A 14,066-nucleotide genomic window follows, 5' to 3' on the forward strand; every position below is an offset into this window, starting at 1 on the left:
AAGGAAAAGAGGACATAGCTTTATGATGTGGTGTGTCTGAAGGTAACTGTGATAAACAAAAGAGAGGCTTATGAGAAAGGAAAAGAGGACATAGCTTTATGATGTGGTGTATCTGAAGGTAACTGTGATAAACAACAGAGAGGCTTATGAGAAAGGAAAAGAGGACATAGCTGTATGATTTGGTGTGTCTGAAGGTAATTGCAATAGACCATTGAGCTTTGAGGGAACACAGCAGAAACAAATTTTCTGATTTGGTCTGTCGAAGGGTACTTGTAATATTCAATTGACTTATTAGAAAATAAATCCTTATTTAGATTTCTGGTTTAGAGTATATGAAGGTGCATGTGATAGACAATGACTTATGAGAGAATAAACGTAGTTTTCTAAGTTGGTGTTTCTGAAGGTACAACACTATACAAAACACAACATAGAAACCCCATTAAAGATTGAGCAACATAAACCCTCGTCATAACTGTCAACACATAGACAAGGTTTAACAATAATACTGATTATTGGTGATTATGTATACATAGGGATCATGCTTGGTATAAAGTAGCATCTTTGGGATTCTGTGTCGATAACTAAACGAGTTTGTGGTATAAGGCTGATTTAATGTCATATATTTTTGTTCAAAATCAAACATGTTGAATTTAATTAAACCAAAGGAAGAAGTAGTTTCTGTTTGTAGCTCTCGGTTTGAAATAATTAACGTTACTGTAATTTGAAATTCGTATATTCATCCTGAAAGTAACAGGTAAAATGTACGTCAATGGATTTTTCGGCGATTTTTAATAGAAATTGTATACACGTAGAACTTTTAAAAAGATAATGAAAAATCGAAAAATTTAAGTTGGTAATCGATCTAATTTCCAAGTTCCAAACATTTGACAGAAAACAACATAAAGTACATAGATATAATGTCGTGCAATATCAGAGCTCTGCGAGTCACAATACAAACTTTTTGGTCGAGTGAGCGCTAAAGTATTGTTTAGCGCGATGTATAAATATTGTTTTATAAAGCTGATGAAAGTAAAGTTTCTTTTTTGTTAAGTTCAAGCTAATCATATTTTTGTTAATAAAAAAAAACTACGAGTAGACCGAATATGTTATGTCAATCATACCTATTTTAGAAAGTTCATGGCGCCCCTTTGACATTGAAAATGACATAAAATGACATAAAACACTTAACTTACCATGTATATATAACCTTATACTTATTATCCACTTATCAAGAAATTAACCATTAACAAGTAGATTTTGGAATTGAACTCTAGAGGTTTAACTAATATTTTTTTTCAAAATAGGGCGGAATTAATCAGTCATATTAAACACCATAACACTACGGCTTCCGTTTAACGCCGCCATTAGGCTGAATACAGTTTAAAAAAGTGTATATATCCAATAAAACTATTAGCACACGTGAAAAAGATATAAATACATGTAGTGTAAAGATTTTGATAAAATAAAAAAAGAAAAAAAACATGCAAAAAACACTGTTTCCTAAAGAGTGTAAGTATTTTCCAATATATGTGAATATATCTATACAGCAGGTGCAAACAGTTTGTAATTAAATAAAAGTAGTTTAATATTATAGTAGTAGCTGACATATTATAACGACCTTTTTAATTTATGTAAACCCTAGGAACACAATGTTTCAAAGTACCGTAATCTCTTAATCCGTTTTTCTACATTAATGCTTTTTAAATATTTTACTAAAAGGAGGTTAAGTCAGATTATTTAATTTTAAACTTTAAACAAAATTGTTTTTTCAAATGGATCATACATCAATTATTCTTTTACAACTATCAGTGTCCGTTAATTATATTCTTTGAAATTTGGAATTCCCTGCTTAGTCGAAAATATGGGTGAGTAATCTATAGCAATGTGATATAGTTTTTCATAGAATACGTTAATAGTGGTTACTGGTATGATAATAACATAATTATGCAATACACAAAAAATGTGCATGGATGTTATCGAAATTGTTGATATGAAGATTTTGTTTATTATAATTGATAATCATATTCATGGACATTATAAAAGGTTTGTCTAACGTGAGTGCTGTCAAATTTAAACTTTTCAATTGACTTTATATCAGTAGTTTTGGAATATTATGTATTGTTTCTAAGCATCAGCGAAAAATAACTTATTTATTTAATTCAATTAAACAAATATCACTTGATAAATTTTATGCCTCCGATGCGCTCTTCTGGATTATAATTAATGATGAACGCAAGTTTTAAAGTCAAGAATGTATAAGAACATTGGCATTTCAAAATAAGATAAGATAAGGCAGGATTTATGAAAAGACATTATACGATACATTTAAACTAGCAAATTGTAATTGTATTTGTTCTTATTGTTTTTTAGTGATTTTGAAACGTATGTAGGTAGTAAAACAATCCGTTTCAGTTAACTTATTTTAGTTGAAAGATCAATGTACAAAATATTTTTCCAGAAATGCTGGTAAATTTTAGATTAAAAAAAAAATCTAAACTATAATTGATTGAAATAAACAATTTACATGTAACAGAGTTAAACTCTTTATTTTCAAAATTACTTTTACATCACTGATTACAAAGAGTATGAAACCGATGTACGTTTCTAAGATAATATCATCTTTAAACATATATATGTTATTGTTAAAAGTATCCACCGAAAAATCGAAACAGATCAAATGTTAGTAAAAGATCGTATATTTCCATTTTCCATATGTATACATGACACGTACTTTTCTAAAAATCCTGTGCATCAGGTTTGCTCGAGATCATTGGTCTGAAAACTTTCGAGATCAGAAAAATCCAATCAACCTGAAAAGAACAGAGAAAACGAATAACAGTCAATTTTGCTTAACAGAGATGAAAACTTAATTTTGTACATAACATAGTGGTTGAACTGGAATTTACAGAAAACAAATGTTTCGTTTAACATATGCGGAAAGCATACTCGAAGCAACTGTAAGTGGTCAACGGGTACAAATGTATCGTTATCGATCGAGTTGAAGAATTAAAAAAAACATGTAGTGTCTTTCCTTTAATCTGATATTGTAAAGAACAATGGATGAATTCGGCTCTTTAAATTAAACAAGTTAAAGGGTATATATAGCAGGACTAAATTTGAGAAAAGCAAAATAAAAGAAGCAGTTTGCTTTTATAGAAAGATCAACTATTATCTTGCAATCTTTCAAAGGGAGCGCACCATTTATAAATATGATATCATTTTTTTTGTTTTGTCTTTGTATTTCGTTATCTAATGTGGCCATTAATCGTATTTTTCAGCGACTGCTGTGGAAGAGAAACCAAATCTAGCTAGAGATCATGGATTCGATATCAGCATGCAAGATAACACCATGGCTGTATCGACAAGTGCTTTAAAAGAATATCAGAAGAAAGTTTCAGTACTCTATAATGAATTTATCAAAGACATGAATGAACATCTGAGAGAAGAAAAGAAAGTTAGAAAAGTATTTACACAACTACGTAAAGAGAAACTGTTGAACAGTCAGTACTCATTGTACAGGTCTGATGGTGCCGATCTTTTCTCAAAGGCAACCGCAGATAGGTCTAAATTAATGGAGAATTTTGTAAGAATGTCACCCGTTATACTTGATGACTATCGTAATTTCACTCCTTGGGGTCTTGACATGATAATAGACGAGGATTTAATAGGTCCGTCGTCAGTATCTGGAGTGGAAATACGCCCTCTAACAGCTCCAGTTGTCGCAGTGCCAGGTGAGGAGGATACCAAAGAACCAGTTGTAGAGGACGAAGTGCGTCCAAATACCGTAGTTCCTAATACAGCAAATGTATTTGGAAGTGCTATTGGTAATGCTATGAAAAGTATGAACATCCTTCAACTTACTAACACTCTGCTTGGGAAAGCCGAACCTGAACCACAACCACAAAAGCAGTCAAATAATGCAGCTTGGGATCAATTGAAAAATGTCGTAAATGAGCGCAATGAGGATGACATGCCAATTGAAGACCTTGAACCAGGTATTGATGGTCACGTTGATATGAAATTAGATCAAACAAAGGCGAGAAAAATTATGATTAGAGCTAAGGCATTCGAACATCTTTCACATGGAAAAGCATGTGTTAAACTCAAAGAAAAGAACGGGAAATTCATCATGAAGCCGGCACCGGCTATACATAAACCTAATGCAATTCAAGCATATTTTATGGCAAAAGATCCTAACAAGGAACAGATGGCATTAGTCAGACAACGAACATCAATTGTAACACCTACTGTGTCGTCTGATATGAAAGTTAACAACAAAATACCTATAATGAAATCTCTTTTGGGGCATAAAGTTAAAAAGACAACAGTGTCAGAAATTATGTCGGATGCAAGGAATCGAAAAACAAAGCATTATAAAGTTGTTTTGAGAAACTATCGACAAGAAACTAATGAACAGGATGGAAAATCGCACGCTAAAGATGGTACTTCAGAACATAATGAAACAAGTCCTCAATGTTCGCCACGAACATCATCACGGAATAAAGTAAATAATGTTGATGGTGATCCCATTCTGAGCGAAAAGAATTTAAAAAGACAACTTCATCAAGATTTAGAGCGACATAATATGGAGAGTATTCAAAATAGAATAAAAGTCGTCATGGAGGCTTGGGGTAAAAATGAAACTCCTCGACCCCTCGGCGGCGTGTTATCAAAGAAGGCTCAGGGTCAAACGACATCTTCTAATGATTCAGTGTTTATCATTCGACCACCCTCTCAAAATGACCATCACATGGATAAACATTCATCCTCCCAACACAGAGTTAAATTCATTGACGATAACTCACCTTCACCATTAAACAGATCTGCATCCTCAATGTCTTTTCGGGAATATAAGGAAAACATGCATACCAATAGATCACCGACAGATCCAATGAGACTTATTGTAGAAAACAAAAGACCAGATAGTAGATCTGAGAGTAGCTTGAGTTTCGCAACAGGCTATGGATCTTTAAGTAAATTGCCAAAAAGATCTAGAACCCCAAACCGCCGTTTCCCCTCTAGATCTACTCCAGTTTCTAATAGCGATACTTTTTCGGAAATAAGTATTGATGCTCCAGCCAAATTTCTAAGCTCTAGAGATGCACATAAAATGGTTAAAGAACAAATGAGAAGAGACCAGGAAAAGGAAAGTGCTTTATTTTCATTAAGGCGTAGAATGGCTACAGCCAGTGGAAGAAAACCCTGATACATAAATTAGAAAGATTTCATATTTTTATACGAAAAAAAAATTAAAAAAATTCAAACAGCTACATACAATTTAAATATATAGAAATAAACATTTTGGGCCTTTGGAAATGTTGTAAGAAATGTTCCTAATTTCCTTGTTTCTTTTAACGTCCATCAATATTATGCCAGTGTTATATTCACACTCAAAGGACTGTTGAGCGAAGAAGACCTGTTTACAATTCAAAAGTATAATCCTAATCAAAGGATATTTGAGAACAAATCGACCTACTCGTGTTTAAACTCGTTTTTCATTTTGTCATGATTTTTGTAATATCTCCGAAGAAAATAGGACGTTCGATGAGGACCCAACATCATCCCTATTACTGACGTCCGATGAGGACCCAACATCTTCCCTATTAATTTCTTAATTTTCATATTAGGATGTTATGTGGTCGTTATCAAATTTTATCTTCCTTTAACAATGACTAGACAGGAAAACTATTCTGTTTTAAATATATGCATCAGAGTTCTTTTTAGTACGTCATTATAATGATTAATCGGATTTTCCACCAATTCAAGGAAACGTCTCAGCTTACAAATTTCATTTTTTACTCCAATGTGTCCATTTAATGAAAACTAGGACACTAAAAGATAACATATTTGCACAATTAGAATGAAGTTAAGCTTAAGTTAAGATATCTAAATCATGAGAAATGAAAATTTGAATACATTTCCATTATTGAAAGGTCTGATTCCTCGCCCGGCTTTTGCTTTACTTCTTTCCATTTTCGATTTGTGGAACTAGTAATGCGTTTAAACAAAATAGTTTTTAACTTTATGTTTGTTATAGTAAATTAACTATCTGATTAATTGAAAGGTTGGTGGTACAAACCGTTTATGCACCCACAAAACATACGGCGGCTATATCTTATACCTTTCGGAAGCATATCGTCTCTACTATTAATTTTTGCTCAGTCGTCAAATATACAGTATCCGTCAAATCACGATAAAAGGTTTAGGACAAACAGTTACTTATTTTACCAAATATCTGCATTTTGAGTATTCTATATCTCCTGTATAAAACAAATTGAATGGAACTATAAATTTCTTCAGAACAGACTGATATTAAACGTCACTTTTAAATACCTATGACGATTTTGTGATATTTTTTTTTTTAGAAATTAATATAAAGGGATAATATGAGTGAAAAAAAGGTGTGTCTGTGATTGAACCATAAACCCAATTACACAATATCGTCAAGAATTGAATGCTTCTTTTTGTAACTTCATTGGGGTGTAAAAGCGTTGACCGAGGAAGCGCTTCATTCTAAAAATGTGCGCACGGTCAACGCCTTTACAACCCTATGAAGTTATAAAAAAAGAAGCATTCAATACTTATAGTTACATTTTTTTAGCTAGGATAATGAAAACACGATTTTTATCAAGTTTTTATTTAATTTATCTTTGCACTTTATTGTGGACCTCGTGTCAGCATAAATGATAAATTTCATTGTACATAATGAAGTTGATTGAGGAATAACGCGAGATTGCAGTTAGCCAATCAGAATAACATATTATAATGAAAATACATCTATTGTAATTATTTTAATAATAAGACTGTTTTTGAAATCAACAAATTTCTGCAATCACGCTATTGGCTGATATCAATACAACAACTCATAACTACGTTTACTGTTCCCAAAATACAAGCATCTGCGGAAACGGATTTAAAGCTGTTCTACGTTATAAAAATGTATAGTAAATTTAAATATTGAAATTTGAATTTCAAATATTTCTCTTACACAAATTAGAAAATGTGTTTTCTTGGTTGCTACAACTTTATCGTACATCGAGGAAGGAAGCAAACACTGCCATTTACTTGAAATGTACATTTGTGTCTGTCCGAAGTAGGAAACCTATCAAGAGACGCAATTTTCTTGTAAAAAAAAGTTGACACGCTGCAGTAGCATTAAATTACAATCTTCATCTTAATATTGGTATGAAAAACCTAGCAAGAAAAAAAATGTATAGATATCACACCAACAATTCAACAAATTAAAATGAATATAAAAAAGAAGATGTGGTATGATTGCCAATGAGACAATTCTCCACAAGAGACCAAAATGACACAGAAATTAACAACTATAGGTCACTGTACGGCCTTCAACAATGAGTAAAGCCCATACCGCATAGTCAGCTACAAAAGGCCCCGAAATGACAATGTATTTAAACGAGAAAACTAACGGCCTTATTTATGTACACAAAAATGAAAAAAAATCACCAAATATGTACCACATAAACAAACGACAACCACTGAATTACAGGCTCCTGACTTGGGACAAACACATACATACAGAATATGGCAGGGTTAAACATGTTAGCGGGATCCCAACCCTCATCCTAACTGGGACAGTAGTATAACAGTACAACATAAGAACGAACTTTAAAAATTAGTTGAAAAAGGCTCAACTCGTCAGATGGACAAAAATACAATTGGACGTGGCCGGGTACTTGAACATCCCAACAACAAAAAGACACTAGATACAGATCTGAGAGTACACATCCAACAGCCAATGGATTTAGTGTTAAGACGTCATAAACAGTCAGAGATACAGAACGTTTTGAGAAAGTCTGCAATCTCTGGCAAAATAGAGCAATTTTGATGTTGCTGTTTACTACAGCTACAGCTACACGTAACAAATAAATTTGCATTTTCAATATTAAAAGATAAATATTTATTTGAACAATTTTATTCAAACTTTCATTGGCCTTGATTTTGCATTAAAATTTGGTTGATGTGCCTCATAATATTTAAGAAAAAGCAATTTCGCATATTTAATGAAATATATGACATTAACAGATGACATATTATACATTAAAAGATAACATATTTGACATTAAATGATAACATATTTGCATAATTAGATTCCAATCATGAGAAAGGAAAATTTTAATGCATTTCCATTATTTAAAGGTCTGATTCCTTGCCTTTAGTTTTAGATACGTTTTATTTGTAAGTATTTTGACCTCGAACACCACAAAAGAGACATTCAAAATGTCAAAATACGCATCCGGTGCAATAAGTTGGTGCCCATTATGTGATTAATACCGCTGGATTGATACGTCTGCTGGTATCTGCTACCAGAGGGTATCATTAGCCAGAGCTTAGTACTGGCATGACAAAACAGATATTGTGTATGCTATATTCTTAATTTGAAAATTATCTGAAATGAGAGGCGAAATATACCAAAAGGACATTTAAACGTATAAGTCGAAAACTAACTGACAACGCCATGGCTAAAAAAGAAAAAGACCAACAGGCAAACAGACAGCACAAAAACACTAAATAGAAAACTCAAGACTGAGCAACACGAACCCCACCACAAACTGGGGTTGATCTCACGTGCTCCGGAAGGGTAAGCAGGTACTGCTTAATGTGTGGTACCCTCGTGTTGCTCATGCTTGTGCAAACTCCAATCGGCAGGTCACATTCGGAGAAACGGGATAGAATTGTAGTAATTGGCGTATATTCGTTGTCATATGTGAAACAGATATTCCAAAACGGTCATCCAACTTATAATGCCGTCCGTAATATTTATAATGATTTCAATTCCACCATTTTGAACTCTTGATTTGATATACCTTCTTTGTGAGCATCAAACCTCTATCAAGGAAATCATAGTAGGAAATACAAACCCTGGAATATTGTATCAACTAGGAGATATATTCTCCACTGCTGGAATGTTGCTATAAAGAAATGGAAACTCTTTTATCCCAAAGTTTTGTTTTCATTCGCCCAATATTGCCAATTTCGATATGTAGGTCAAAATATTAGGCAAAATTAAGTATATCTGTTGTATCCTTTATCCGATGTGTGATGGGATAGATGCGTTAAACGCAGTCACAAAATTTTGAATTATGTAATAAAGAACATCATATATAAAGTGGAAAGTGAAGTTAAAGGATACTGGTAACTTATTTTCTTTCTGCCTAATAAGGTATTGTAAGAAGTCAGCCCATATGAATAAAGAAACACGTCGCTAAGAAGAGGACTACAGTTGGTTCGAACGGATGTGGCAATTGTTTGTTGAAAAACACATCCCCTAAACGTAACACATAGGATTTCAATCACGAAATCAAGCAACTTTAAAACTTTATTTTCAGAGAATTGTGTGTTTGAATCACGTTTTTTACAAGTACGATTTATCCCTTCCTTAGACAACATACTTTGTTTTATTCTCGCATCTTTGTTAATATAACGGAATTTGATGCGACTGTCATACAAGTGAAAGGTTTAGCTAGCTATAAAACCAGGTTCAATCCACCATTTTCTACATAAGAAAATGTCTGTACCAAGTCAGGAATATGACAGTTGTTGTCCATCCGTTTGATGTGTTTGTGTTTGTGCTTTTGATTTTGTCATTTGATTAGGGACTTTCCGTTTTGAATTGTCCTCGGAGTTTTTTTTTGTGATTTTACTTTATTTTTTGTATCTTGACAGGTCATTCTTTTAACGAATAAAAGCAGGACCAACTCGTTTGGAGTGGGGAATGCTTATACTTGTGTAAAGTGTAGAAGAGAGTAAAATAACAAAAATATCGAACTCCGAGGAAAACTCGAAATGGAAAGTTATTTGTTATATTCCAATTATTGAAAATATACCTGTATCAAGTCAAGAATAATGTAGTTGTTTTTCGCCTGTTCCGTTGATTGATAGCATTTGATATGGTCAGTTTTTAAAGACTCCATTTTTTTAAAATTTGCCTTGGAATTTTATATTTTGTTATACTTTTTTAGACGCAAGTTAAATACTGTAAAAAAAAGATATGATATAGCATAAACAGTTAAGTTATACGTAGCAGATTACGTATTGTCAACGATTTAACAAAAATGAAATATATTTGATTGCAATGTATTTGAAGAAGTCGTCTTTGAACAATGAGGTAAAGTGTTCACATTAAATGATGCAATCCGGTCACAGCTGAAATTTAGATTAAACATGGCTTGATTTTTAAGTAACAATAAATGCATTTAAATGCCCGAATGCACCGATGATTAATATACAATCAGCTAATTCGTTGGTACGCAGCAATCCCGTTTCGTAAGCATTCTACATACGTGTCCTAATCAAATATTATATGCAAGATGTATATATATCTATATATTTATACAACTCGTCTAAACATCAACCCAACAATGTTAGATCTGTAAATTTGCTTTCGCAAATTTGTGGTTCTTCCCTCGCCGGAATTCGAACCCATGCTACTGTGATATCGTGACACCAAATCGCCTGCACTGCAGCCGTCCCGCTAGACCACACGACCACCTGGGCTCTCAATAAAAGAGCTTTAGCTTACCTTTCCACGTCAGTTTTAATCTAGTGGCGTACTGCAGTACATGATATATAAGGCATGAAGATGTTATTGTTACAGATCAGCTAAATTATCTATAGTAAAGGATCCTACAAATGAATGTAAGATACAGTCACAGAAAATAATTATATTTATAAGTACGTCTGAGTCAGTGACAACCCTACAACAGATGTATCCATCGGATCGCCATCAATGATGGTGATACATGGCTGTGTACATAATGTATATACAACTCGTCTAAACATCAACCCAACAATGTTAGATCTGTAAATTTGCTTTCGCAAATTTGTGGTTCTTCCCTCGCCGGGATTCGAACCCATGCTACTGTGATATCGTGACACCAAATCGCCTGCACTGCAGCCGTCCCGCTAGACCACACGACCACCTGGGCTCTCAATAAAAGAGCTTTCGCTGGCCGTGTGTTACCTTTCCACGTCAGTTTTAATCTAGTAGCGTACTGCAGTACATGATATATAAGGCATGAAGATGTTATTGTTACAGATCAGCTAAATTATCTATAGTAAAGGATCCTACAAATGAATGTAAGATACAGTCACAGAAAATAATTATATTTATAAGTACGCCTGAGTCAGTGACAACCCTACAACAGATGTATCCATCGGATCGCCATCAATGATGGTGATACATGGCTGTGTACATAATGTATATACAACTCGTCTAAACATCAACCCAACAATGTTAGATCTGTAAATTTGCTTTCGCAAATTTGTGGTTCTTCCCTCGCCGGGATTCGAACCCATGCTACTGTGATATCGTGACACCAAATCGCCTGCACTGCAGCCGTCCCGCTAGACCACACGACCACCTGGGCTCTCAATAAAAGAGCTTTCGCTGGTATATACGTCTGAGTCAGTGACAACTCTACAACAGATGTATCCATCGGATCGCCATCAATGATGGTGATACATGGCTGTGTACATAATGTATATACAACTCGTCTAAACATCAACCCAACAATGTTAGATCTGTAAATTTGCTTTCGCAAATTTTTGGTTCTTCCCTCGCCGGGATTCGAACCCATGCTACTGTGATATCGTGACACCAAATCGCCTGCACTGCAACCGTCCCGCTAGACCACACGACCACCTGGGCTCTACAATAATATATAACACGTGACATGTAATGGACAGTCGAGGTTTTTAGTCGAGAGACTAAAATATGATTTTATATGTGAAATATGCCCAATAAGGGGAAGAAAAGAAACAATGTAAGTAACACAAGTGACAATATATAGTGCTACAAATGATCCCGATGGAAAGAAACCAATGAAAAAGAAGGTGAAACAAAAAAAAAGTAAACCTCAATCAAAATATACTAAGGAAGGCGATAAAACAGGTGACATTACAAATGTTAACAAACAGTTAATCAGTACTCACTTGGATAACGGCGATTTAAAACGTGTATTGCAAGAAAATATGATGAACAATATGAATCAGTCTAGCTTTTCACAAGACACTAACTTTCACTGCCATAATCCAAATAATATGTTTCCAAGTCAAAGTCAAAGTCAACAGATGTGTTCAACGCCAAACACTCACACTGGAATGATTCCTATGCCTATGCCACACGTCTCGCCCCAAATGCTTTCCTCTATGCAACAAAGACCACAATGGGTAGACGAACTATTTAGTAGAATAGATAGATTTGAAAATAAGTTAGACCATTTGAATTCAAAAGTGTCAAAATTAGAAAACACAACAAAGGCATTAGACGACCGCTTTTGTCAGATAGAGTCCAGTACACAGTATATCAGTAACGAATTTGAAACGCAAAAAACCTCTATATCAAATATTAAAACTGAAGTTGACAAATTAGCAAAGCAGTTAAAAACAACCATGTGAATGATGAAAAGTTGAGCAAAACAATAGACCAAGTAAAAAAGGAAAATGACAGGTTACAAAATGAGTTAACTGATGTCCATATGAGTTCTATGAGAAATAATCTTATATTATACAATATTCCGGAAAATGAAACAGACCTGCGTTCGGATGTGGTTTTGGAATTTTGTGGTAAATACTTAAAAATTGAAAACCCTGCAGATAAAATTACAATACTTGATTCGTTCAGATTGGGAAAAAAAGCTGAAAAAAAAGAGACCAATACTGGTAAAGTTTGCAAATTTTGAGATGCGGGATCTTGTAAAGAAAAGTTCAAAGAATTTGAAAGATTCACCTTTTGGAATTTCTGAACAATTACCGTTAGAAATACAAAAACGTAGAAGAAAAATTACCACTACCGAAGGAACTGCGCTCCAGGGATATCAAGGTATATTTTGTGAAGGACAAAATGTTTGTGGGTGGTAAAGAGTATGTCCCATAGGGACAACACAGGGAACAGTTGAGCAATTTAAAATGTTTAAGTTGGAATGTACATGGTCACGGCTGGTAATCTACACACGCAGAACATTTGGTTCTGCAATGAAAACCGTGAGAGGATTTTCCGGTTGTGCTTGAGGGGAGTAATTGTCACCGCTTCAAAAGGTATGTACATTTCTAAATCTCAATTTTCTTATTCAACTGATCAAAATATTGAAAATCAGAGAATTCTATGCTGTGGTGAATACTTTAACGAAGAGATACATGTATCATTTACTGTTGTACGTAGAGTTGAACTCCTACAAAATCAGTTGCCCCACGAGAAATTGCCTAAAAAAGTGACATTTCAATTTTGAAATGGTTTTATTTACAGACCTACAAGTTCAATTTAAGTTTTTTTTTAGGGCAATGAGTATGAATGTTGTTTTTGGCGGAGTGTACGCTGTCCAGTGTTGATAGACGTCTTAATAATTCCAAAAACTACATTTTTTCATTAAGTCATGCGAGAGGGGATCGGTTCTGATTGAGGACATCGTGAATGCGTGAGGGGAAGTACAAACATTTGTTTTAATCTTTGGCTTTGTGACTTTTGTTGACTCAATAAATGTGATCAATGCTGATTAAAAGCACAGATTTATCCTTATACTTTAATAGATAAAAACTGATCACTGATTCAATGAAATCAAACTATTAATTGTTTGCTCAATTTCAGAAAATGCCATTGTTAAAAAAAAAAGGAAAAGAGGACTGAAATTGACTGTCTACAAAAAGCCATGGAAATACAAGTTATCCCCGTCCTCGAAGCGAACTTAACCCTCTGGGAGTAGCCCTGTCGTCAAATCATACGTCACAGAGATCACCACATATATTTAAGAAAAGTATATCGCCGATCAAAACTTCAACACCTATATATATTAGACGCAATCTGTTCACCCAAAATCACGAAATTTTCGAAACAAAAATGGCAGATAATACAGAATGTATTCACGAACATCGATGAAAGCCAAGATAATCTCGAGGAAGACCATAAGGAAGAGCATGTATTTGATAACGAAGAAGATATAGAAGAAGAAATAGAAGAAGACCACGTAGTATACCACGAGATACAGTGGAGATCACTTCTAACCTCTCATTAAATCTGTCAGGAGAACTGTCCTAGAACAGTACGTAGA

At 34.0% G+C, this 14,066-nt stretch overlaps 1 protein-coding gene across 1 annotated transcript; it reads left to right on the forward strand.

The window, feature by feature from the left end:
• The first annotated feature begins 3,292 nt into the window (after window positions 1–3,292).
• LOC139517367 (uncharacterized) lies at window positions 3,293–5,298 on the forward strand. Its single transcript, XM_071308335.1, has one exon. The coding sequence runs from the start codon at window positions 3,335–3,337 to the stop codon at window positions 5,204–5,206; it is 1,872 nt and encodes a 623-aa protein (XP_071164436.1). The 5' UTR covers window positions 3,293–3,334; the 3' UTR covers window positions 5,207–5,298.
• The last annotated feature ends 8,768 nt before the right edge of the window (window positions 5,299–14,066 follow it).

Source organism: Mytilus edulis, chromosome 3 (assembly GCF_963676685.1).
Source record: "Mytilus edulis chromosome 3, xbMytEdul2.2, whole genome shotgun sequence".
In the NCBI taxonomy this organism is placed as follows: Eukaryota; Metazoa; Mollusca; class Bivalvia; order Mytilida; family Mytilidae; genus Mytilus; species Mytilus edulis.

Excerpts from the sequence above, each read along its gene's own strand:
- LOC139517367 (XM_071308335.1), top strand. The coding sequence starts at position 3,335 with ATGCAAGATAACACCATGGCTGTATCGACAAGTGCTTTAAAAGAATAT.